This window comes from Sander vitreus, chromosome 20 (assembly GCF_031162955.1).
Source record: "Sander vitreus isolate 19-12246 chromosome 20, sanVit1, whole genome shotgun sequence".
Taxonomy (NCBI): domain Eukaryota; kingdom Metazoa; phylum Chordata; class Actinopteri; order Perciformes; family Percidae; genus Sander; species Sander vitreus.
In genome coordinates, this window is record NC_135874.1 from 22,206,119 (window position 1) to 22,234,022 (window position 27,904).

Consider the following 27,904-nt stretch of genomic DNA (forward strand, 5'->3'; position numbering starts at 1 on the left):
ATGCCTGCTATGGACCTATTGTGAGTCTGAAATTGTGTGAGTGTGGTCTAGACCGACTCTATCTGTAAAGTGTCCTGAGATAATTCCTGTTATGATTTGACACTATAAATAAAATTGAATTGAAATAAAGATGTATTATTATCAATTCTTTAACTTATCTGAAAGCATGAAAATCCTCAGAAGTGCAGTAATCACACCGGAATTGGAATTATGGAGACTAATTGTGTTTCAGCAATTTAAAAGTTCATCTTTTTAATGCGGTTCCAACATCATACAGTGTTTCCTTTTTATGACTTTTTTTCGACAAACTATACTATGACTTTTTAAATATATATTTTTTTGACATACTATACTATGACTTTTTTCATCATATTATGATGTTTTATGACTTTTTTCGACATGCTATACAACTTTTTATTACTTTCTTAGACATAGAATACTGTGACTTTTTTCAATAAATTATACTATGACTTTGTATCACTTTTTTGACATTCTATGCTAAGACTTTTTTAATAAGTTTTTTCAACATACTGTACGATTTCTTTTTTCGTCAGACTATGCTATGACTTTATCATTTTTTTCGACATGCTATACTATTACTTTTTTATGACTTTTTTTCGACATGCTATACGACTTTTTTATCACTTTCTTAGACATAGAATACTGACTATTTTCGACATACTATACTATGACTTTTTATCACTTTTTTCGACATTGAATACTATGACTTTTTATGACATACTATACAATGATTTCTTTATCACTTTTTTCAACAAACTTTACTATGGATTTTTATCACTTTTTTCGATATTTAATACTATGACTTTTTTGATAAATTGGGCAGGCAGATTTTTATTTTTAAAGGCCAGTTATTTCATGGATCCAGGATACTATGATCCTGATAAAGTTCCCTTGGTCTTTGGAATTAAAATAGCTCCACATCATCACATACCCTTCACCATACCTAGAGATTGGCATGGGGTACTTTCCATAAAATCATCTCTCAATGCAAATCAAACCAGCTGTTAGGCTAACTGAAATAAAAATCTCTAGGTATGGTGAAGGGTATGTGATGATGTGGAGCTATTTTAATTCCAAAGGCCAAGGGAACTTTATCAGGATCATAGTATCCTGGATCCATGAAATAACTGGCCTTTAAAAATAAAAATCTGCCTGCCTCTAATTTAACATAGGGGTGTACTTACTTATGCCCCCTGTAGTTTAAGGAAGAACATTTATTTATTTACAATACATTATTCATTCGCAAAGAAAATTGGTGTCCTTAAAGGTTGGATTTTTCCTCATTTTTTTAATTAAGGCATTAAGATCAATTTCCTAAAGATGATTGTTTTATTCCTCTTTTTAGTCAACTTTACCATGGGTGTGTAAATTTATGAACATCTCAGATTAATGACTTTTTTCAACATTCTATTCCATTACTTTTTTAGACAAAAAATACTATGACTTTTTATCACTTTTTTGACATACTATATATATACTATGACTTTTTTCGACATACTATGACTTTTTTATAATTTATTTTCAACAACTGTGCATTTTCGATCACTTTTTTCAACAGCATGTCGAAAATGTGATAAAAAAGTCATAGTATAGTAAATCGAAAAACAAGTTATATACTATGACTTTTTATCACTTTTTTCGACATACTAAACTGACTTATTATCACGTTTTTTTGACATACTATACTATAACCTTTTTTTTCAGTCATACTATACTATGACTTTTTATAATTTTTTTCAACATATTTTACTACGACTTATTTATGACTTTTTCGACATGCTATAGCCTACTATGACTTTTTTATCACTTTCTTTGACATAGAATACTGTGACTTTTTTCGATTAATTATATTATCACTTTTTATCACTTTTTTCAACATACTATATACAATGACTTTTGTATCACTTTTTTCGACATGCTATACAATGATCGTTTTTAGACATACTATACTATAACTTTTTTGTCATACTATACTATGACTTTTTATCACTTTTTTCGAGGTAGTATACTATGACTATACTGAGAGAACATCGTCTTCAACAACAACAACAACGTTCTCTTCAACTTAAAATATTCCACTTGAGTTTGATACATTATTGGTATTATTCAACATTTCAATGAAATTCATACTAATTAAAACCATTTCCACTTTTCCAACTATTCTCACGTCTTCTTCTTACATAATTATGCCAGCAATCCAGTTTAGCTTTAGCAATTTAGCTTTTAAGCATTCTCATGCAGTTTCTGCAGGAAATGCATTTTCTAGTAAAATCTGACGTCTAGTATCTGCAAATGCTGAAAATGTAGCAAATAGCATACCATTTTGGAAGCAAAAAGAGCAAAGAAAGAGACATTTGACTGATATTATACTGAATATCTGCCTCATACAGTAGCATGGGATGTCGAACCTTAACACACACACACACACACACACACACACACACACACACACACACACACACCACTCTATTCTTCTGGCTGTCAGGTGAAAAACTAAAATATGTGTGTATGTAGGAGTGGGGGGGTTGTGTATCTGTGAAGGATACACTGTGTGTAAATGTGTGTGAGATGAATTTGAGCCAAATGTGAGATTAATCTTCTGGATTAGAGACTGTTAATAACATCGGCGTGGCAGTGATCAGCAAGATATATTAATACACTTCAGACAGTTACATAACTTGAGCTAACTGTATGTGTTACATAGATACATGTTCACTTCTCCATCTCTATCTGTCTGCTTCCCATCAATGCCATAATCAGAATCATCATCTTCATTTTATAATGTACGTATATCCTAGGAAGTAGCATCAGTGCAAGTACCAGTACTACAAACATGAAGTTACACTGCTTATTGACATAGCTCCCTAGTAATTAAACACAGAGAGAAGCCTTTATTGTCATAGACTGTAAAACTTCCACTGGATTCACCTGTTAAAGCCAGAATATCAGCTTTTGAACCAGAGGGAAAAGGGAGGTATCTTAAAGAGGAGAGCTTTTATGGGTTTTAAGATGCACTGTGAATCTGTTATCATTTTCTCTTTTTTATCCCTCAAGTCCTGGGTTTCTATTATTGTCTTTCAACCTCATCATATCCACCCCACCCCGTCTCCTCTCTTGCTCTCTCCTCTAACTCCCACGGTTTTCTGCTCCCTCTCCTTCACTTCCACCCACCCCATGCCAGGCTCTGTTGCCTAGCAACGACTCCTCATCTGCAGACAGACGTTCTTAAGTCCTTGTGACACCCCTCCATACACAAATTGTACTACTAAATGAGTGAATACACATTTGTGTCCATAACCTTCACTTGTGTGTGCACGTTAGTCAGACTTTTGAATAGTCCCACGTTTTAAAAATCTTCCTTTATTGCAACTTTTCCCTCATTGTTTTCCCTGTTATATTGATAGGACATTGTATTCGTTTACCTGTTTCATTGATAGTGCCTTTTGTTTAATTATCTGCCCTTGTTGATACAGTTAAGTCACCATGGTGTTGTTTTAATAGGCAGAGAGGCCTAGCTCACTATTACTTTATTCCTGACCCTTAATTCCTGCCTTCTATTTCCCATCGTTGCTTTAAATAACAGCTTAGCTGCTATGCAAATACTTTTTATGAGACGGAGACCAGATGCAACGTTTTGTATTATTTTTCGGTTCTCATGTTTGTTGAAAACCAGACTAACTCTCTGCTCTTCTGATAACTGCTCATTTAGGAGATTTAGGAATGTAAAAGCTGACCAATTCCCCTCCTAAAATGTCTTCAGTGTCTGTCTTACACTCAGAAATACATTGCATGAAATAAGTAGCACAGATGAGTCATTTAAAAGCAGCACTTCCCCCACAGAATCTGCCTTCACTGAGAGAAAAACACAAGTCAGCTGATTCTTAAGAAACAAAACGCACAAAGACTCAATACGAGATGTTAGTTCATGGCATTTTATTGGAAAAACAAAATGTAAAGACTAGCTTGTACAACTTGGAATGCAGATCAACTGAACTGGACAGAACAGTTGGACTGGGCCGGGCCTCGCCGCACCCACAGACACACACACACTCGCACAAGATAGAAATGCCGCAAAGCACCGACCCCGTCCCCACTACTGAAATTAAACCCCCCGTAGAATCATGAAACACATGCAACCTTTGAGGCAATATACTGTATACACATATGCATGCTTCAGTGAGAACCACAGATTGTTTGTAAATCTCCAACTCTGCAAAACCTGATATTAATGATATTGATATTGCCTCAAAGTCGCTCTTGTACATCATCACCTTTGAAGCCCACCCAACCCCTCTAATAGTCCGATACACATCCAACACCCATGGGGCTTAAGTCTATGCCCCACCCGAGCTTCCCCCTCAAAAAAGGTAAACACACAAAGGATAAAGTGAGTATCCTGACATGCCATAAACACAGAATCTAAAATGAGTTCTTATTTATTCCATTTTAAAAAATTTCTTAAAAATATCTATTGTCAGTGACTTCATTAAGGGAAGCAAACGGCAAAGGTTCTGCTGCTTCACTCACTCCCATCCATCTTTCAACTAACCCCTCCCTCCTCTATGTGGGTCCCAGAACAACCTGAGGCCAAACAACAGCCTTCTGCCATCGGGCTCTCAACAGTAACCCATCTAAAGCTGCATGCATGAAGAACAGAAAAAAGAAAGAAAACAGGAAGCCATAGAAGAAAGGTGACTGAACAGCCCATATGATCATCGGGACATCAGGCAGATGGAACCAGGAAGCAGAGGAGCAGTGGCCAAACCAGCCAGATGCAGAGAGGCTGCTTGTCTAACGAGTAGGGCAGCTCAGCGCCGGGGGAAATACAAGCCAGTACATGCAGATTAATTTAGAATTTTCCGTTTTGTCTTTTTACCTTTTTTAAGCTCATTTATATGGACAGATTTTCAGTTTTTCCAACATTCAGTTTAAGTTGTCTATACAGAACAGTATGAATAAATGTAGATTTTTGCAATAAGAGGTAAGTGAAACATTTGACTGATTCTTTGTCCCAGCCCAGTTCATTTGGCGGTCATCATCTGAACAAATTCTGCAGGGGGAAAACAAACAATAAAACTCATCAGGAATAGTGATTACTTATTGTGTACTATAACACAGTACAAAATGATTATCAGACAATTGGACACACAAAGTTATTACAGAGCTTTTGTCCATCATGAGCGTTTGTCAGCTTATATAATTTAGCCTTGTTCCATAAACTTAATCATAATGTAATCTTAAACAAACTGTATTAGTGTGGTTACATATCAAGACAGTCTTTGATCTCTTGTACCTTCATAGTTGACCTGTCCGTCTCCATCGATGTCTGCTTCTCTGATCATCTCGTCTACTTCCTCATCGGTCAGCTTTTCCCCCAGGTTAGTCATCACATGACGCAGCTCTGCTGCGCTAATGTAACCGTTGCCATCCTGCCCAACACATACAGCATACAGTCAGTCACACACAGTTTTCAATGAAGACAGTCTTTATCAAGCATCACTGTCAGGCCAAACAGAGGCAAGCTCCTCCTTAGTTGTCAGCTTAAGTTTAGGGACGTTCTGATTTCAGATGAATGAGTTTTGTGTATTAATGCTAAACTGATGAGAAAAACGCATCTAAGAATCAATTATTTTTCTTGCTTCGTCTCAAACAAACATGCACATAGGGCTGGGCGATATGGAGAAAATCTAATATCACGATATTTTTGATCAAATACCTCGATATCAATACCGCAACGATACTGTAGTGTTGACTATTGGTGCTTTAACAAAATATGAACACAATGAGTATATATATATATATATATATATATATATATATATAAATCATCAGTAATGTGGATATAATGACTAAGTGGGTAAAGGCAAATAATAGAACAGTTACAACTACTACAAGTTCAGAAAATGACATCACTTTACTGTAATACAGCCTTTAAAAACCAGGAAAAGACAACTTATGCCATATTACGATATCCAAAATCTAAGACGATATCTAGTCTCATATCACGATATCGACAGATTGCCCAGCTCTACATCCACATAAACACATCTTACCTTATCAAAGACCCTGAATGCCTCTCTGATCTCCTCCTCACTATCAGTGTCCTTCATCTTCCTCGCCATCATCGTCAGGAACTCAGGGAAGTCAATTGTTCCGTTGCCTGGAGGGGGAGAGAAAGGAACTCAGAAGTAAGTTATGATTACAACCAGTCGTATAGTTAAAAAGGGTCTATAACGACCAGTTTGACAAAATCCTTCCCCATGTGGAGGTGGAATCAGCGTACCATCTGCGTCCACCTCATTGATCATGTCCTGGAGTTCGGCCTCAGTTGGGTTTTGACCCAGTGACCTCATGACAGTGCCCAGCTCCTTAGTGGTGATGGTGCCATCTCCGTCCTTGTCAAACAGGGAGAAGGCCTCCTTAAACTCTGGACAGACACAAGGGGAAGAGGGGACAAACATTTTTTTTTTTTTTTTTTAAATTACAGAAGGTGGAGGAAAGGTTGAAAGGAAAAGTTAGTAACAAAACGTATATTCCATGTGATAATGCATGGACGTATGCAGAGAATGTGTGTTTGTTGCTAAAGATGACAATGCAGTCTTTATATGTTGTCACCATACCTGCAATCTGCTCTTCTGTTAGTTGGTCAGCCTAAAAAAAACAGAAGGAAGACAGAAAAAAGTTTAAAAGGGGAAAAGAGAAAACTGACACTTTTAAAAATACAAAAATAGCTTAATCTAACTGGTAAAGGCCGGGATGCAAATAGATTTATTAAAACCCGTTACTATTTCCTAGACCGATGCAATATTAATAATTTACTTCCCAGATGTTAAAAACCCTACTTCCTAGCACATAGCCACTCAGCAACAGCCATCACACTTGTGCAACAATCACAAGTCAAATAGGAGCAAGTGATCATACACTAAATGGAGGCAGGTGGCAAAGACACTAGGGATAGACCGGTTATCGGTCCGTGTTTTGGCAGATTATCTGTATCTGCGTCCGTCCCTCTGCTTCGGTTTCACTCACCGAGTCTGACTTAATGTCCCGCCCACGACACTGACTATCTTTTACTGTGTATTATGTTGAATTTCAAATCTATTAAATAATTGCTTAAATCATTTAAACAAAGTTTTGTGTTGGAGTTTATAACATTCCAAAATCTTAATTTTGACTTAAAGATTTTCATTTTCACTGTAAATGCATATTTGTTCCAAACAAGTAATAATCGTATCAGCCTTGAAAAACCAGTATCGGTCTAAAGGACACTCCTTTTAAAACAAGCATGCGCCATGAGTAAAGTGCTGCGACCATAACCAGACACAAAGAAGCACTCTGGATCAGAAACTCGTACAAACTAGACTAAGATCCTTTTTCTTTTCTTCTTTTTTTACTTTTGGGACTGGCTGCCCGAGCACACTTATACTAACATCTAGTCGCAGCAAACGACCAGCATTAACCACGTACTATCTCAAAACAGGGACAGTAGGAGTTTTTGGCTATCTAAAAGCCATACATTAACACCAGTATACCATTAAGTGATGCTAAAAGCTCTAGCTAACCCATACATTTCACTCTGATTGTGCATCTGTGTACAACCTTTATGTCATCAAAGTGGATATCTGTGAGGTCTGCCACCAGCTTCACTGCTTTTGGTGCTGTTTTTTTTGCCTCTCCACCTCTGCCTCCACCTCCTCTTCCTCCTCCATCCAGCCTTAACCCACCACCTCCTCTGCATTGCATCAGATCCACACCTCTTCCTCCTGCACCTCCACCAATTACTCCTGATTTGACGCTGAGGCCATCCAGAGCCCCTCGCACCATCACCAGGCCTTCAGCCAGACACTCAGCCCGTTTGCTGTTCTGGACACCCTGTTTTTTAACCTCGGCCAACTCAGCCTTGGTTCCCTGCAGGCAGTTCCTTAGGTCTTGCATCTCTCTAACCAGGCTGTCCATGCGGCTAGATGACGAGTCCATCAGCATTTGTAGGAAGGCTCTGTAGTTCCTCTCCTGCTGCTGGATGAGCTCCTTGTAGTAATGCTGTTGTTCATCCAAGAGGTCATAGACGGTGGACAGGCTCACCAGCTCATCCTCTGCTGGATACAGAGCGGCTTTCTTAGGCTGCATGATGAGGGAATGATGGCATGAAGGGCAGGAATGATGCCTTAGGATGGAAGGAATAGGTGGATGGAAAAAACGATGGCCAGACATCTATCAGTTGCTCCTGATTTGTAAAACGGATGGACAGAGGGAATGGTGGACAGCAGATTTTGCCATCTCTTAAGTTACATAACTGTATTGGCGAGGAACATTTTGGATTTGAGTTTTGATTTGAGTAGACGGCAAAACAGTTTAGTCCTTGTGGATAGGTAGATAGTTGGATGGACACATGAATGGTGATCAGATGACTGGATAATTGCAGGACTCGTCTTTCAATCCATCCAATGTGAGTGAATGTCTGGATGACAGAAGTTTTCACAATCCCTCTGGAGTGGCAAAGGTCAGTGGATTGGCACTGACCTGACAGGCAAGGTCTCTCTTCAATGAGCTGGATGAAGAGCTGATGGAAAAGTCAGTCCTTCTGTTGATGTTTTTGCTGGTTACTTGTCCATCCGTCCGTCTTTCAATAATGCTGCCTGCCTAACTGTCGATCTTTCTTTCTGTCCTTGTGTCTTGAAGCACTGTGAGTGAACGTGACCAGACGCCGTCCTTCCCTGGCTGCATCTGACTCCAGCTGGGTGAGGCAATGAAGAACCCCACTCCCTGTCCCTCCATGTCAGTGTGTGTACAAGTGTGTGTGTGTGTGTATATGTAAGCCTAGGCATGACAGTTAAGGCTTAGTCCGTCCATCTCCCCAACAGGTGTACAGTAAAGATGGATGCACAGATGAAGTGTCCACCTCCTGCAGTGGTTCAAAAGAAGAATAGCCTTCAACACTTTGACAGAGAAAGAGAATGGGTGTGTGTAGAGGCCAGGACAGGCCACCCAAATGTGTCAGGAAAATTGATTCAAGGTGTGCGAGAGTAACAGTGTCCAGACTGGGGGAGGTCACGGGGGTTGTGTGTGTATGTGTGTGTCTATATGCATGTGTTAAACTGTGGCCTGTCATCTCACTGCTAAAGTTGCGGCTCCTAGGGAGGATCAGGTGGCTGCTGACCTCCTAGACAGCATCATGGGTCACACCAAATGGCCCCCTCTGACAGGAGCCCCTATCCACACAGTTACAACAGATTCTGAGTGATACACCCCAGGAGTTCGCCATGACTCCAGGGTTAAGGTTTGTTTGAAGTAAATGAGCCAAAAATGGAAAAATGCCCTTCTTACAAAACTCAATCCACAATGGCACCAATATCACTCATAAGAATGTGCATGTATTCTAACAGATGTTCAAATGATAAAGTGTGTCCTCTACAAGATACTACTGCCAACACAACGAAGAAAGAAATCACCATCCCACTGCTTGTGAATCTTAACATTTCTTTTCTTTCCACAAGTCATGAGTGGGTTCTTAAGCACCAATTAGATTCATGAAAACACTCATTACTTTTTTTTTTGTTGCTTTTGCTAGTAACTAGGCTCTTTTTAATGCAGAAACATCAGCAACATGGCATACAATACCTTTGATGCCGTTATGTTATAAACTATAAATAAAAGACAGAACGACCACAAGCTGTGATATTTGAATCTTTTTCAGAATGTAATATGTTTTAACATTGATTGATTAGGAAACTGTCTGGAAGGATTTTAGAAATCAAAGCACAAAGCTAATGATCATAATCAATACTCTAAATATTGATATCTGATCCTAACTATATTCTGTATTTGTCTGACCTTAAGGACAGAGAGAATGAGAGGGAGGAAAGGTGAGTATAAACTGAAATCTTTCATCTACAATGTATTAGTAGTACTGTCAAGTAATAAATACTAGGCTTTCAGAATTTGGCTGCCGATAATGACAGAGAGGATGTGTTTGTGTTCGTGTGTGTGCGCGCGCTCCAACACTAGTTAACAAGCTGCGAACCCCTCTTATACTCAGGCCAAATTCCTCTCAAGGCCCTGCAATGCCTAGCAATAAAGACCATGTTCCTGTTAGATGGTGTGTGTGAGTTCAGCATGTAGGCCCTATGATTTACTTTAACAGCATCCATGGGCAGTATTAAGAAAATTGAACTAAGGGTTTTAGTGAAATGTACAGATTCCACTACTGCTACTAAAACTCAATTTGTGATTACCATAAACAGTTCTAATTGTGGTCATTTTTATGAGAAAATGTTTCTTGGAAGAAAAGAAAAAAAGCAATGGCCTATTCTATATCTTTATAATCACTACACTACAAAATAGGTAGCATGCAGAGCGAATGCTGATGTGTAAAGATGTAAACACATCCAGTGTTCAAAGCTGACTATGAGAACACACCAATGTATATTTTGTTTCAAGTATATTTAACTTCAAGTGGGCTAAGCACATTTGATTCACAGTCCAACCACAGTAAGACTGACCAAACAAGTCCTACACATGGAAAGGAACCGGGACAATATCTCAGTCCCACTTAAAACTTCTTCCTGTAGCAGACTTTGTCAATGTAGCTATGGCAACCACAAACCGACCATGTACCTTTGGTAACTAATCCAACAGGTAGATACAGAAATTAACACTAAAGAAGTCTGTAAGGGGGTCAGAATATCCATTTTGAAATCTATTTAAAATCTAACAGGAACATTCCAATGAAAAGTTGGTAGTTCAACACAGCTTATCCTAGTATTTTCACTCCTTGTGAAAACCTGTTAGACTACTTTGAAATCAACTGCCAAACAACTGGGTTTTTAAGATTATTTAACTGACTTTAGTTGAAAGTTATATGCTATAATTAATGTTATCTTTAATAAGAAATGTCATGTTGCAAGTATCTCAAGAAATTAAAGTTGGATTTGCACAGTGCTAAGACCACCTACCATACAACTAAAGAGACTACTCTAGTTATTTTACTGGTGTAAAAACAACAGCAGTCTACTGGTTTTTGACCCAGGTCTTCTAAAGAGAGGGGCCTGTTAGTTTTTATTATAGCACTATGATTAGCAGATATGTCCCACCTGGGATACAGTTTATAAAACACTTTTCTGTAGTTAATGAGCTGCTGGGACAGAAAGCCGGACACACCCAAGGACACAAACCAGTGTTAGTCAAGGCTTGTATGTACGGTAAGGAGGACGTGTCAGACCACAACCTACCAAAATTCACGTTACGATATGATCTAGAAAATAATCCACAACAAACATGAATTTAAGTGATATGTTGCTGCAGCATTTCTTTAAAATAATAGTTACATAACTGATGGGAGTTAACTGAAGTAGGGGGCTTTTACTGCGTAATGAAAGTGCAAGGAGCCAACAATGTGTTCAGCGGGTTGCATCTGTCAAACAAGGCTTGTGTCCATTTAAGACTTACACATAGCCTAAAGAAAAGGTCCACCATGCCATATTATAAAAATGTTCCCAAATGACACAGCATACCACTGCCTTGGGACTGTTCCAGGGACACTGACTAAGAAGCTGCCATTGTTTATAAACAAACAAACCAGATTTTACAGGTATGGAGACAGTTCTGTAAAAGTAGGAAGGAGGTACATTTCTTTGTTTGTAGGAATGTCTTGACTGCAATGCTCAGGTACAGTAGTTAGGATATACCAGACATTTCTTCTAAAAATCAAATCAGTACCCAAAAATATTCACTTCAATATGGTATTCAAATACCATATTTAAATAACAGGTTTAACAGTAACATACATATCTGGTATTCTGTGACCCAACAAGTAGAGATGTTCCGATCCAATACTGCCTAAAACGCTGGTATCGGGAAGTACTGGAGTTTATGCACCGATCCGATACCACGTAAGAAAGCCCTAAAGAAAATCTACGTTAAAAAGTAGTTTATTTGTTGTTTTTCCCATTATAGCTGACTGTCAAACTGGATAATAAAAGAAAGGCGTTCTGTGGCGTTTATTGTTCATGTTTCACAAAGAGTTTAACCTGAGCCAGACCGACAACAAAGATAGAAATCATATCACATCCATACAGGGATAGTAGTATACAGATGTTAAAACATAACATATGACACACTGGTATCGGATTGGTACTCTGTATCGGCCGATACGCAAGTTCAGGTTTCGGAATCGGTACGGGGAAGGAAAAAATGGTATCGGACCATCTCTACTAACAAGGACTCTCAGCTATTACCAATGCAGTTTTTACAACGGTAACATGTTGTACTTTGATAGCTGTCGATAATGTGAACCTATATAAATACAATTAGACGGGTTACAATATGTATTAGCTATAGTAGCAAGAAACCAGTGGCCGGAACTTAAGTGTAGATCTGTGTGTTACCCCACTAACACCACCCATCAGTCTCGTTTCGGTTCGTATGACTGTGAATCGAATTGGTCACAGCTTTCGGTGCAACATCGGCATAAAAAAAACAACAACAGTGTAACGTTAGAGAGACTGCGGAAACCATTTAAGTAAAATGGATTTTATTTTTCATTTATTATTTTTAATGGCGGAAACCAACTCACGTTACTACCCCGACGCGGAAATGCATATTTGACAGACGTTACAGCTGCCTCATTGGGGAGGTGTAACGTTAGCTGTGATGCTAACATCGGCAGCCAACTGAACCGCCGCAACTAGCTACTGCCAATATGTGGCCACCTGTAACAAGTAACTAGCTAGTGTTACACTTCAGCGTGCGATAATACCAACTACCGTTATAATTGTAATGGCGGTTACGAGTTTAAGCAACAATGATGTGATATACTATTTCTACCCGCCACAGTGTTACCAGCTAGCATAATTAGCTAACTAACGGTACAAGTCAATTTTACTCGCGCTCTCTGCAATGGAGGCTGCGGGATATTTCAACAAAACGACTATCCAGGAGAGCCTTAAGAACCCCTGGCTGGCATTCAGTCAAATCAACCCAATTTCAAGTCGAACATATCACAAACTATGGCTGACAAAATACTCACCATGTCTGAGTTAGGAAGGTTGGTCTGCTAACGCTACAGGGAGAGAGGAAATGGAAGGTTGCCACTGAGCAAGAAGGCTGGCTGGCTGGAGGCGGGCGGGCAGGCAGGACGAACCACTGCTGTACGGCTCACTGTATTCCTCCGCACTGTGGGGAAAGTCGCTCAACTAGTGAAGCGTGTTCGCTCTTTCTCCGTCTCTTAAAACGTGAATGTGCACGCACACTGCTGCTGTGCGCGTATCTGTCTTTGTGGTTGTCATGTTTCATACAGAGAAAGTTACTTTTAATTTATAGAATCGAATAGAAAGCCTTTATTGTCATTGCATAGGAATACAACGAAATTAGATGCATTCCAACATAAAAAGAAAAAAACATAAAAACACAAGACAAAGGATATTCAGTGGGATACAAATGAAATAAACAGATACATATAAAAGTATTTAAAGTGCAGCAAGTGCTTAGTGGATTGCAGGATGGCAGTAATTACTTAATTTTTTGTTTATTTAGTGTGCTGATGGCTGTGGGGGAAAAAACTGTCTCTGAGTCTGGTGGTCCGAGTTTTGGCAGCTATGTAGCGTCTGCCAGACTGATGGTAACAGTTCAAAGAGTGGGTGACCAGGGTGAGAGGTATCTTTAATGATGTATTTTGCTCTGTTGATGTAGCGTGAAGTGGCAAGTTCTTCCAAGTACATACACATCGCCCCCTGTGCAATGTGTATGTACTCTATTATATGCACAAAAATATCAAAGGTCTTAAAACAAGGTCCCTCTACAAGATGGCAAACATAGCTAATAATGCAGGACCTGCTTTACTTTATATTGTAGTTGTATTGTAGTTATTATTATATGTTATAGTGGTGCACATTCCCTAACAATTATGCATGCATGACATAAAGTGACCCGGGGCCCCATGGCAGTTGCCTGCTTTACTCTGTTGGTAATCCAGCCTTGATGCTGTGTAATCAGAGATTTAGAGGAATCAACTGATGTAAACATTAGTATCGCAATACAAAATGAATCCCACTTTTCTATTATTTAACATATGCAGTCATAAACCACACGATCTGGCACCAATCAAAGTGTGCTGCTGAGGTTTCTTCAGCCATTGGCTGCCGTTACATCTGGTATCAAGAACCACATAGAACCACATTAGTGTTACTGAAACCTGAATAACTGCAACAGGTGTCTAAATGTACCTACCTGTATGCGTTGATAGTATATAGGCCTAAATTAAAATGTTAGTGTAGCATCATCATTACAAATAAAGAATATTTTCAGGCAAAAACATTACTTTTCTGTTGTGTTTTATTGTCATAAAAAATAGCCTAGTGAAATGTAGTGGTTTATCAGGATACATCTGTCTGGGGGAAAAAGATAATTATAACTTTTATTAAAATAATTGAGTAGTTCATAATAGTGGTCGTTTGCCTTTAAAGAAAAATGTGAGAGGTTTCCTCGTATCTATTTATGTTTTGTTTGTTTTTTTATCTGTGGAAAGTGACGGACTAGTTTGTGTTAGACAGAGTTTTATTCAGGCGGAAGGATATCTCCGTGGCACTGGAGAAGTTGCGGTTTTGAGAGGCGGATTCTGATTGGACAGAGCAGACCCGCAATATTCCGCACACTGTACAGAGGCCGCTGATTGGCCAGGGCGAATCTGCAATGCGTCAAACCACGGCGCGGCAACGATGGCAGGAGGGAGCGACTCCACCGCTGTTTTATTAGTTATATACAAATAGGGCAGGTAGGCCTAAACACTTTCAGGTAATTTACCGGTCAGTTGAGGGAGTGAATGAATAAAACTTACCGCGGACATAGCCTCATATAGGCTTAAAATGAGACTGAATTCCCCATGTTTAAAATGTAATTTTTAAAATCAGAAGATGATTTAAATGAACAAAAACAGCAACAACGCATATTCAGGCCTAAACTCTGTGACAGATTTTACGTTAGCAGTGTTCACATGACATTTAATATACAAAATAACTGAAAGAAATCACACCACGTGAAAAGTGACAACTTTTGGAACTTGACACTAGTGCCAGTCTGATCTTTTTCTATTCTTGGTATTTGGGTAAGATTCTGTTTCAACAAGGTGCAGGGATATAATTTAATTTAACCTAATTTTCATTTGGAGTCTCTTAACACGGGGTGTCCAAAGCATTATGAACAAGTTGAAGCATTTGCATTTTAGCATTCACAGTTAAAATATGATAATCATGATTTTTAAATGTTGAGGCAGTGTTAAGTCTTTTTTTTATGTTTCTCATTTATCTCAGTATTGGTTAACACATTTATTTCACAGTTGCTCTTTACAATCACATCTACTAGTAACATGTCATGGACTTTTATAATATGATATTTCATTTACAACACAGGCCCTAAACCTCAGTGTGCATGCACTGTAAGCTATGCATAAAACAATCCTACAGCACACAACACATGAATGAGAATTATATATTTATTAACAGTCTCTGGTAATAAAACAGTCTTTGTGGTGTGCTGTAAAAATAAAGCATTAGATATCATGTACAAAGGATGGCTCCTTGCCCATAAGATCACTGCAACTTCACTGTTTAATGCTGTGTGTATGCCGCGTTCTATTTACGTTAAGTAAAGTCGGATTTTCATTGTTTTCATTAGCTCTATCCCGGTTAGCTATTGTTAGCAATACAAGTTGATAACAACGCTTTACGCCGTTTTTTTTGCATAAAAACAGCGTAACAACATGTCCACAGATAGAAGTTGAAAATGCCTGTGTGAACGACTGATTTAGTGACACAAATAAGACAGAAGTGTTTATAACTTTATGTTACTGCAGCTTTTCACAACTGTTGATACAGGGGGCAGCCATGGTGGATTTTGAACTCGGGCTACTGCGAGGTTGTTGTCCGAGTTCCGAGCTCGGAAATCCGAGGTCAGGGGGTGTGTTTACGACTCGTTAAAACCGAGTTGCGAGGTAAATAGAACGCAACATTAGAATCTGAGTTTGTGTACAGTATGGCTCTCCTGTTCTTGCTATCAAGGGTGCCGATATTTTCATTGACATGTTACCGGTAAAGCAAACTCAAGTTCTTGAATGAGACGTGTGTTCAGTCCTCCAGTAGTATATCCAGTTCTTCTAAAGGCAGTCTGAGTCGGAGTTCTTTCTCTGTCATCAGATCTACAAACTCCTGCAGATGTTCAGGGAACAGCTGCACTGCATCCATGTACAAACCCTGATCACATGCGTCACACACACACACAGAGAGAGAGAGAGAGAGAGAGAGAGAGAGAGAGAGAGAGAATTAATTTCTCATATGTACAATTTAAAAATGAAGTAGACTGAGGTCAGCTGCTGTTAGGAAATATCACTTTGATGTTTGTAGCTCACCTTAGCCCAGGGGACATTCTGTAAGGCCTTGTAGAAGATCCCTGTGGCTTTATCACCCTTCCCTTCTGACACCTACAAATACAAATGCATATAGAAACACACACAGTTTAAGCATAAGACTTTACTAACTGTCAATATTTGTATATCCACATGTGCAAATTACACACAAAGTAAGTTTGTATAGGCTGGTCTTCCTGTGTGTGTTAGCCTATTATATATATATATATATATATATAGTATATTTGGAGAAGGAGAAAATAGGCAGCACTCTAAGGTCACATAATAACAAGCAGAATGATATGCACAACAAAATGTGATCTTAAAGGCACAGCAGGCTTTTCCAATCACTACTGAAATGCACATTTTTGTGTCCAAATGTTATCCATGATGATGCTAAATGCTAAATTACTGCATTGATCCTTGATACACATAACTTTTGAAACTGCCCTTAACATCTATCAGCTTATTGACAAGTTTATTTTGTGAAAAAAGAAAGCTGGTATTTGCCCCTTTCAGTGAAGTCTGTAACTATGCTGTTAAGAGTACGATTGGATAACTGTTTAGAAGGATTATGATTTCCCCTAATCTTTATTTTTCTTTCAACTGACAGGTCAAAGATAGAAAATGAGTTCAAGTCAATACGGTGTCCTCACAAGGGCAGTAAACGTATGAGTGTTATTTGCTGTCTCACCAGGAAATGCATGTACAGCCTCCAAAGTAAAGGACAGTGAGAGCCCATCTCTGTTGCTATGGCGCTTTCAAACAGTCCACGGATACGGTTGCTGAGGCCATTCTCTGGCAGGATGGGCAAGGCAGCATCATGGCAACAAGACCTATAAACACCATACATTTATATATACAGATATTAATAAGGAATGGGAATTTTGATAGAAAGTATTTGTCAAAAATTAAGTTTTCTTTGCTTATCACACAGAAGGAATAGGGAAAACTATGATCATGGCATCATTGATTACATCTTTCTAAGTTGTTACAATGCTTATTCCCATACAACATGAGTGCAGGCAAAAACCCTGCAACTACCCATCATGCTGTCTGCTCTTACCTCTGAGCAGCGTCCACCAGCTGCTTCCTTTGTTGTTCAGCAACAATGGCAAAGAGGCGTGGCACCAAACTGCTGTTGTCTCTGGTTACAGAGTGAAAAAAGCGACGCGCCCGGCCAGCACTATGGTAACGGTTCTCAACCTGAAACATGAGTCACATGAGGGTCATCATACCAATATACACAAGTACTGATTTGGTACAGAAAAGGTGCAAAGTGCTGGTAAAAACAAACGTACAGAAGCTCATTGCCAATGAATGATTGATTGATTAGAAGTTCTAATCAATCAATCAATCAATCAATCATTCATTGGCAATGAGCAGTATCAGTCATCATGGGTTCCAATTTAGAACCCATGATGATTGAAACATGAAATGGAGGCCCTGGCTTACCTGGACATATATGCTCCAGAGAGGGGCGCTGCTGGGCCAGGTAGAGAGAGCAGAAGTGACCGTCTGTCTCAGTACTGCCAGTGGAAACACACTGATGCTGTTGTGGTACCTAAGCAACGCTGCCTGCTGCACTGCTAATGCCTCACACTCAGAAGCTAGCCTGTTAACATAGCGTCTGCTGGTATGGCTGGAACCCTCTGCAGACTGGCTAGCATCAGTGCTAGCAAGGTTGGCTTCTTCATTACTGTTAAGCTGCTTGTCAAGTGTTAGCGTGCGGTGCAGCTCGTCCACACTCTCTCTAGCCTGGCTGTAGACCATGTTAGCTGCTTGGATGCCCATTGTGAGGTACTGGAACAGAGCGTAGCAGCCTATTAGGCCTCTCAGCCTCAGCTTCTCTCCTAGCAGGTCCTCATCACCTGCTGGTGAAACGATGAGATAAGGATAAGATCAAATTAATGAAAGGCAGCCGTTTTATGCTGGAGACATTTAGACCTGTCATAGTAGGAAAAGCACAGGTGTTACTAATAACATCAACAAAAGCTCTGTTCTATTCAAGTGTCCCAATAAGCAACGAGAGTGAGCCAGCATGCACAACACCAGGACCCTAAGACCTAAGCAGCTACGTGGAATTCAGCCATTTGGTTATTTACACCGGGGCTTTTCCTACTGTGACATGTCAAAATGTCTTCAGCATTCATTTGGGGAGGATTTGTTTATTTTTTGGGAATTTTCAGCCTTTATTTTGATAGGACAGCTGAAGACATGAAAGGGGTGAGAGGGGGGAATGACATGCAGCAAAGGGCCGCAGGTCCGAGCCTCTATATATGGGCGCCCACTCTACCAACTGAGCTATCCGGGCGCCCTTTTTTTTATCTTAATGAGGTCTCATGTATTGCATAACTAGTACTGATTAAGACTTCCCATTGGTTTTTACTCCTACAAGTAACTGAATACTTTAGCTCGACTCAGAAGAACAGTTTTGTTGCTGTACTGAAATCCATCAGACCCGTTGGCATGCAATGTAAAGGCCGGCTACTATTAGTTTGGCTATGCTTTTGTTTATTTTAGAAAAATCAATATACTCTTATTTTGACTAATAATTAAATATGCACCAATCTGGTATCAGCACAGATATCGACCTGATTAAGTGGATTGGGTAGTGGCCAGATGGGACCAATCCACAATAAATACAGTTTCTCTGTCAGTTTCATTATAAAAAGGTACCTGGTATGAGCAGATACTCTAAGTTGAGGATCTGGAATTAGTATTTGGTGAGAAAAGGTTGAACTGGTGCGTAACTGGTAATAATTACTTATTGCTGAAGGTTGTTGTTCCATTTTTCAGACCAATTACTACTAATCTTGTACTGTATACCTCACATTACTGTACTAAAATGATTAAAAAACAGTCTGCAAAGAAGTTGATAAATATGCGCTCATGAATCAAAACAAATGGTATGGTATGTTTGGAGAAAGGACCAGCAGTAACAGCTGCAAACATGCAAAACCACTGATATGGGCCTTTTAAAAGACAGGCTCTCCACGCACCTCTGCAACAGATTTAACACAGAGAAGTTGTTGATAAAGTGAACCTGTTTTGTTGGCCTGAGGTTTGTGGGGGGTTTTCTCCAGAGATGACAAGCCGGCAGTCAGAGCCTGTTCATACGACTTCCTGGCTTTCAGGATGGAAACCGGAGAGAGGGGCTGGGAGGATGAGGAGGTTCCTTCTGCTAGCCTGGTTAATACACAAACAGCTGGGGACACGGTGACATCAGTTAGTCCTCCCCCTTGCACGCTTGACCCGTCCTCCACCTCCAGCTGGGCCCACAGCAGACACAGCTCACAGAGGGCGGAGCTCTTCAGCCCCTTGGTTCCCCCTATCGCTGTTGCCGTGGAGAAGACTTTGCGAGCCTCGTCGAGGTTGCCCAGCATCCACTCCAGGTGGGCGTACTCCCTCCACAGCACCAACGAGGAGCGGTTGTCGGGTTCTTTGAGCAGTTGCTTGGCAATTCGCTTGCTGCTCTTTCCCTGAGAGCGGACACGCTTTTTGTTGCTGCCACGCAGGCAACGCAAGACCTGACATGTACACATACAAATGCCAAAAGTAAATCAGTGCAAATATCAGACCCTTTTTAGACTTGAAACTAAGTCTAAAAACTAAATGATATAACTTGTCAGCTAATATAACTTGAGTCAGATAAACAGACTCTTACCTTGAGTTTCTCGTACTGCATCCGGCTGAGTGACAGGGCGGCTCGGTGGTGGGCGGGAAGGACAGGTTGGACCATATTGATCACATTGGTGACAAACCTCTCGCCCTGCTTCCCAAGCCCCACCCACTTCCTTGTTCCCTGGAGAGTGGTCATGTGACCTACAGAGTTAACCCCGGGTTCAGGTAGGTCCTGGGAGGTCAGAGGATGCCTGAGCTCATTACCTAAGACGTGACACAGCTTTGTCTCAATGATATGCTTCAAGTTGATTGTTATAGTTTAAAAAAAAAAAAATCAAAAATAGCTAGTTTGTATTTTTCTGACTGACGGTGCCATTTTTACCCTGAGTGAGCAGAGAAAGGCTCTCCAGCAGCAGGCCAGGCTGACAGGGGGCAGCAGAGAGCACAGAGTCTACGGGCAGTCCCAGGAACGACAAGAAACGGAGAAGAAGACTGAGCTGGAGCTCTGGTGAAGACAGAAAAATTAGGGACGGCCCAATGTCGTCAAACAACACCTACAGTTGGAGAGAAAAGAGAGAGACGAAGAAGTCAAACAAAGTGGTCACGCCTACAATGGTGGCTTTCATTTTATTGTATTGTAAATGGCTTCCAAAACATACCATACGTGAGCAGAGACACTTTAAATCAGTACCTGTCTGTCCGGGTCCTCGCAGTCCTCTTCTGATTGGCCCTTGGCTTTGTCCGGCCTCCAGGGCAGCCAATGAGCTGCTTCACGAGACTGCTCCACATCCAACCAGACTGTCCATCTGGCCTGGCTCCGATCCTTCACCTCCTCCTCGTCCTCTTCCTCCTCCTCTTCTTCCTCTGTGGAGACACACACACACACACACACACACACACACACACACACACACACACACACAAGACGATGACGGTTTACAAAAAGATAAAAAAATAAAGATTTTAGCCCCACAAACAATTTAAAGATTATTCCAGGATTTACATCAACACTAAATAAAGTAAAGCCTGCCTCACTTTTGTTATAAGGATGTCTTGAGTGTTTTACCTGCACTGGGCTGTAGCCATCCTCCTCGCTCCTGTTGAAGCATCCAGGCTTTCCAACCTCTGGCCCCCAACTCTCCAACCCTCTCCTCCCCGCTGTCCCAGAACGGCTCAAAGAACTCAACCTACACACACACACACACACACACACACACACACACACACACACAATAATTAACTGGAAGACACAATAATTAACTGGAAGACACAATTCCCTCCTTATTTACATTGCTGGAGCACTAGTGTGTGTCCTCCAATGTCTTTACTCCCCAAGTAGATTTTTTTTATCGCAATCAACTAAAAAAGACAACAGTTATTTCTGTTTTAATACGTACAAAAGTGTACAAATGACAAGGTGCCTGGCAACCTCACGTAGTTCACACGATTTCATGAAGTCCCTGCACCGGGCCAAGAATGCAAATAAGTGTATTTCCCAAAATGTCAAACTATTCCTTTTAGGCATTATAGGTTACGATTCGGCCTCATGGTCAAGATTATTTATTAGGATTAGGTTTAGATTTATAATTTAAATATAAAAGTGAGGACTAGGTTTAGAGCCTGAGTAGGTTTTTTGGTTTAGTATGTGTGTGTGTTTACCTGCTGCTTGGTGGACAGTTCTCGTACGCTGTCAGGTTTGTAGAAAGTAAAGTCGATCATGGCCTGAAACAGAGAAATGGCCTTCTCTGAGTGACCAGACTGACGTAGGAAATGACACTGCTGGGTGAAGATATCTAAACGGAAAGAAAAACAACTTTTAATAAGCATTGAGCATACAAACAAAACGTTTTTGTATTCAAACGAATAAGAATATGATGACTCATGCGTGATTTCCTTGTGACAGTAGTTGGTAATTCAATTTCAGCAGGTGAACTGAATATGTAACTGTTATCCACTAATCAGTCCTCTCAGAGTAGAGGCACTGGATAAGTAGAGGCTAGTTTTGCTTGCCAGACCAACAAATTCTCTGTTACCCAACATATCTTCCTCAAGTCCTGGCAGGGCCGGGTGAGATACCATGCTACCGTCACGCACCGCACTGAGCGTGCTCAGACACTTCCCATAGGCAGAGTTGACCTTCGACACGGTGAAGTTGCTGAAGTAGCTCTGGGTAAACAGCAGATACTCCTTCCACAAGGGAGCACTGTTTGGGTGGAGGAACACCTGAAATACAATAGATAAAACACAAGTTAGCCCTTTAGCTAGTTAACAGTTCCTGCCCTTTTCCAAACAGTTTCCAATAACGGCTTCTCAGAGGATTCTGTGTAACAAACCATCTGGCGAGTCAGATTAATAGAAAATGATTAATTTAAAGTGCTCATATTATGCTTTTTGGCTTTTCCCCTTTCCTTTATTGTGTTATATATCTTTTTTGTGCACGTTACAGGTTTATAAAGTGAAAAAGCCCAAAGTCCACCCCAAAGGGACTTACCATCTCCAACAGAAAACACTGATCACAAACTGCTCCAAACAGCTCTGTTGTAGTCCAGCCTTTATTTCCGTGACGAACCTGCGTCACTTTGTAACACCCGTTACATGTTATAATGCTTGCCTAGCTGCTAGCGTGGCACTCCCTCATACTCTGCTTCTGACTGGCTAATAGTCCTTACCTAGCTACTGCGCATGTGCGACGCCCAACAAAGATGGAACAGAAGTGAGAGGTCTCACTCTGGAGCTAAAACAGAGAGCTCAACACACAGGGTGAAAAGAGGAGCTGCAGCAATGTGCAGTACAACAAAAATATGGTGTTCACTGAAAATTAAACCACATAAACCTATTCGGGTACAACCTCTAAATACAATTATGAACCTGAAAATGAGCATGATATGAGCACTTTAATGAAATGTGTAGGAGCCTTTGCTTGTAAAAAAGGCAGTGTGAAAATGAATGAACCAACTACAAAAATAGAGCACAGCCAATTTTCCACTCTTTTTAGAGCAGCTTTAGTTGAAATACAAAAGCACTGAGTGAATATTACGGAAGCATATAAAGACTGTAGACTGACCAGTTTCTTCCATTCTTTAGCCAGAAGTGAGGGCTCCCAGAGCTCTTGGCAGATCCTGAGCCTCTCCAGCTGTAGAGCTATGCAGCTGTGGTTGGTGGCCACTGCACGCTCTGCGATGCTCAGCTTTTTCTCCAGAACCGCTCTGTAGGAAGACTTACGGCGCTCGGCCGAATCGCTGCCCTGTTGTTCCTCCTCGCCTCCAAACACTGTTGCGCTCAGCTCATCCTAGAGTGAGAGAGGAGATGATGAGGTTTAGAAGTAGCAGCGCTGTAGAGATAGGTCTGGCCATGCGAGACTAGGCAAGTGAAGCAGAATAACACAGTAGTCTATATATTAACAAAGGTTTTCACACCTGGTATCGTATGAATTGTATCCATAGCTGCGTGTCTTCCGGCTGCTCTCTGAGCCGCCTGTTAAACTCTTCAGTTCTTCCAGCCAAAAGCGCTGCACTCTGCCCCGTCGGTATGTCCTGCTTCTGCGGCTCTGTCTGTTCCTGCTGTCCCTTCCCCTGCAGCCAGAGGGCCGTTGAGGAGTCGTACACACCGAGAGGATTTACTGATGATGTCTTCACCCGGTCACCTGGATTGACATTTACATTAAATTACCACATTGCTTGACTTTTTGAGATTGTAAAGACTTCACCCTTCACCACCTGGCTAAATCTCTTACCAGTCTCTGCTCCTTTGTTCTCCTCGTCACCCAGCGGGAGGAAGGAGGCAGGGCTGATGGCATCACCGCGCTCAGGAATCGTAGGTAATGTAGGAATAGGGGGCTGGGACCTCAACAGCTGGCGACTGACTGTAGAGAAGTATCTGTCTGCTGCTCTCTTCTTGTCCCCGCCTTTCCGTTTCTTATTTGACTCTGACTCCTCCCAGCTGACGCCCTGTCTGCGGAAGTCCAACCCCAAGGACGAGCTGCCTTTCCTCTTATACCTTATACACACACACACACACACACACACACACACACACACACACACACACACTTTAAACATTACGTTTAAAATTATAACCCGCTACATTTTTATCAAGTAAATATTTGTTTTGCCACTGTAGTCTTTAAACCTACTTCAGCACATGTAAGCTTTTATGTCTACTCCTCCAATGAGTCACAGAGAGTCTTTCCCAAACTCCATGATGTTTCTGATTTGTAATAAACTGAAGAACCTACTGAAAGAAGTTAGCATGAGCAGAGATGGTCACTAAAAGAGACACTCACTCTTTGTCAAATGAAAAAAATCCAAGATGCACTGCCCTCGTAGTGCAGAGATGAGTGTATGCGCGTGTGTGTGTGTGTGTGTGTGTGTGTGTAGTGCAGAGACGAGTGTATGCGCGTGTGTGTGTGTGTGTGTGTGAGAGAGATTGTGTGCGATTGTGTGTGTGTGTGTGTGTGTGTGTGTGTGTGTGTGTGTGTGTGTGTGTGTGTGCGCTACCTGGCTACGTCTCCTCTGTAGAGGGACTTGTAGGTCCAGTTGGATGGGTCTGCTTTACGGTCCACACAGAACGGCTGCTTTGTCGGCGACTGGAGGTCATCCAACCAGGAGAAACAACTTGCTAAGGGAGCAGGCTGAGGACTGCGTGGATGCACACACACCAACCATGAATGCAGAGCAGAAGTCACTGATATTGTATATAAGATTAAGAGTGTAAGCATGGGTGATGTAAACATGTGACTCTATTACCTATCTGCCTCTTTGATCCTTTTGAGGTCACTGGGGAAAATGGTTTCAGAGTCAGACCCACTGCTGTCTGAATATCTTCCACTCTTCTTTTTGTGTTTTTTCTTCTTTTTCCTCTTTTTGTCACTCTTTTTTTTCTTCTTTTTGGGTGGCACATTACCCTCTTCCTCCTCCGCAGAGCTCACATCTCTGCCTACACTGAGGATTATAAGGTGAACTCAATGTTAATGCGAGTCAGAGACGGAAAGAACCCATTAAACACCTGCCTCATGTAAAGTCAAAGATTTATTTGACTATTTTTCAAATACTTCTAATACATGCTCAAGAAATAACTATCTTTGTTTAGCTTTTTTTTTTTTTTTAAACAGAGTGCTTCACAGCTAAGAAAAACAGATGCAAGCATAAGTATAAGAACACAGAAACAAGAAAAACATAAGGTGAAATGGCAATATAGACGCAACAATAAAATTGGTGCCGTACACTGACAAAGGGTTTCTTATGAAAAACGTTTTAAGAGGAAATCTAAAAGACGCTACCACAAAGTTTAATGTTTGAGCGTCCAAAGTCAAATGCCCAGTGTTGTGTCTGCAAGCAAAGAAACTAGCTTTTAGTTTGGATTTGTACCTTGATTCCTTCTGGTTCAGCCTGTCACTGTCACTGGTCTTCTCAAAAAAACGACTGTGAAGAGAGAGGGCATCTCCAGTCCGAAAACTCTTATTTTTCAGCCAGTCTAATTCTAAAAGTAGAGAGTGGATGGAAAAAATATCAGTGTCATTCAGTGATCAGGAGGAGGATTGCGATATTGTGATGGTGAGTACATCATGTACTAATAATGCAGGGGATACTTTCTCTCATCTTGCATTACTGAAGATAAGGTGAAGATGCTAAAGCCAGAAAACAAACAGAGTTAACTCAGTTGGTACAGATTTGCTACATGTGAATGAGTTAAAGGTCCAATGGCATGAACATTTCACTTTATGAGGTTTTTTTAACATTAATATGAGTTCCCCCAGCCTGCCTATGGTCCCCCAGTGGCTAGAAATGGCGATAGGTGTAAACCGAGCCCTGGGTATCCTGCTCTGCCTTTAAGAAAATGAAAGCTCAGATGGGCTGATCTGGAATCTGCTCCTTATGAGGTCATAAGGAGGAAGGTTACCTCCCCTTTCTCTGCTTTGCCCGCCCAGAGAATTTGGCCCACCCATGAGAGAGAGAGACACCATGGCTGGCAGTTGGTCAAGGCCACACCCCCACCCTCCACCTTGCCCCCCCTCTCTCCTCCTCAATAGCATTTAAAGCTACAGACACAGAAATGGCACATAATAAGGAAAGCTCATTGTGGGACTGGCTCTAGTGGCTGTAGTTCTGCACCAAGGCTGAATTTTAGGAAAGAGACTTCAGATACAGTATTAGGGGACCACTAAGGCCTAAATAAAAGAGACTTCAGATACAGTATTAGGGGACCACTAAGGCCTATATAAAAGAGACTTCAGATACAGTATTAGGGGACCACTAAGTCCTATATAAAAGAGACTTCAGATACAGTATTAGGGGACCACTAAGGCCTATATAAAAGCATCCAAAAAGTGTGTGTAGAATATCATCAAGGCTACATTTCCATATTTTGGTCTCTTTGTCATATAGAAATGCAAGAAAACGCTTGTTTTCAACCCGGTGTCGTGCCAAGGTACTTATCCCCGCCAGGATTTGTATCCCCTGGCCGCGGGAGCGTGCGTGCACTCAGAGCGGAGTTTAGCTGCTGCACTTCAAATTCACCTCTTAAATGGAACAGATAGCGACGTGGAAGACTCGACAGGGGTTTCCTTAGTAAGGGTCTCATTTATCTTCATAAATACGTTTATTTGTCTGTTACATTAAGGCGATGTGTAAATTGTTTAATACTTTATTATTGTGGATTAATCAACAGTATTTTCCAAAGTTCCATATTGACATGCACCTTCTACAAAGGCCGACTGATAGGCCTATCTATGTGAGTCATGCAGGTTTATGAATAATTTTTTTTCCTCGTCTTTGCTAACCCGTCCCTCCCTGCCCTCTAACGTGATTTTGTTTTAATATAATTTAGTTTAATATGGCTTTTCAATTAACCGCATTGTTCACCTGTCTACCATATAAGTTACAGAGGGGATACACAAAATACCAGGCCGTTTTTCACCTGATATAATGTGTATCCCCTCCCCTAACATTCAAGGGGTCTGTCTTGTTATCATGTGTGTTATTTTCTGTCTTTACCAGGTCACAATAAACAACCTGAGATAATATGGAGAGGTCTGCTGTTTTCTACCAAAAGTTACATAGGGGCTACACATTATATCAGGCCGTTTTTCACCTGATATAATTTGTATCCCCTCCCCTAACATGCAAGGGGTCTGTCCTGTTATCATGTGTGCTATTGTCTGTGTCTACCAGGTCACAATAAACAGCATGAGATAATATGGAGATGTCTGTTCTTTTCTAGCAAAAGTTACAGAGGGGATACATATTATATTGGGCCGTTTTTCACTTGATATAATGTGTATCCCCTCCCCTAACATGCAAAGGGTCTGTCCTGTCACCTTGTGTGTTATTATGTTATATGTTGAGTGCACGCGCGCTCCCGCGGCCAGGGGATACAAATCATGGCGAGGATAAGTACCTTGGCACGACACCGGCGGGAATGTCGTGTCTAACGCACAAGACAACAATAACGCCTGTTTTGCTTGGTCTATTATGCGAACCTTACTACTACTACTACATAATATACGAGGCAAACCAAATGCAAACAAATAGTCAAAAGGGATCCTGGCTTTCACGAGTAACCCTGAGCGGAATGTAAACTAATACACAAGAAGGTGAGCTAACGCCAAGGTCTGTCTTTCAGGTTCGACGACAGGCAGACGGCAGACAGCTAATGTTAAGCTAACGTTAGCTTGTAGTTCTCAACATGATGTCAGCAGAGTATTGAGGCAAATAACAATCCCTATTAAATCGAGTGCTACATGAAGATGTAATCACCTTTGGACGAATCTTCAACTTTGTTACTCTCTACTTCTGCGAAAGCTGGAAACAGAGCCATGATGGTGTGTCGCATATAAACAGTCGCAGGAACATGACGTCATTTGTCAGT

General features: G+C 40.8%; 2 protein-coding genes across 2 annotated transcripts; both read right to left on the reverse strand.

Moving 5' to 3' along the window:
* Window positions 1-3,939: 3,939 nt before the first annotated feature.
* calm1a (calmodulin 1a) lies at window positions 3,940-13,150 on the reverse strand. The gene is made up of 6 exons (XM_078277049.1): window positions 13,046-13,150; window positions 6,642-6,672; window positions 6,305-6,448; window positions 6,075-6,181; window positions 5,315-5,450; window positions 3,940-5,071 (listed from the first exon to the last, which is right to left on the reverse strand). The coding sequence occupies exons 1-6, from the start codon at window positions 13,046-13,048 to the stop codon at window positions 5,043-5,045; spliced, it is 450 nt and encodes a 149-aa protein (XP_078133175.1). The 5' UTR covers window positions 13,049-13,150; the 3' UTR covers window positions 3,940-5,042.
* A 2,836-nt stretch (window positions 13,151-15,986) lies between these two features.
* On the reverse strand, window positions 15,987-27,876 carry nrde2 (NRDE-2, necessary for RNA interference, domain containing). The gene is made up of 19 exons (XM_078277458.1): window positions 27,793-27,876; window positions 25,405-25,516; window positions 24,784-24,978; window positions 24,535-24,675; window positions 23,772-24,034; window positions 23,455-23,681; window positions 23,103-23,327; window positions 22,072-22,261; window positions 21,698-21,831; window positions 21,105-21,225; window positions 20,730-20,902; window positions 20,421-20,592; window positions 20,082-20,302; window positions 19,461-19,944; window positions 17,870-18,288; window positions 17,481-17,620; window positions 17,109-17,250; window positions 16,418-16,489; window positions 15,987-16,262 (listed from the first exon to the last, which is right to left on the reverse strand). Exons 1-19 carry the CDS (start codon window positions 27,866-27,868, stop codon window positions 16,137-16,139), a joined length of 3,633 nt encoding a protein of 1,210 aa, XP_078133584.1. The 5' UTR covers window positions 27,869-27,876; the 3' UTR covers window positions 15,987-16,136.
* Window positions 27,877-27,904: the final 28 nt, after the last annotated feature.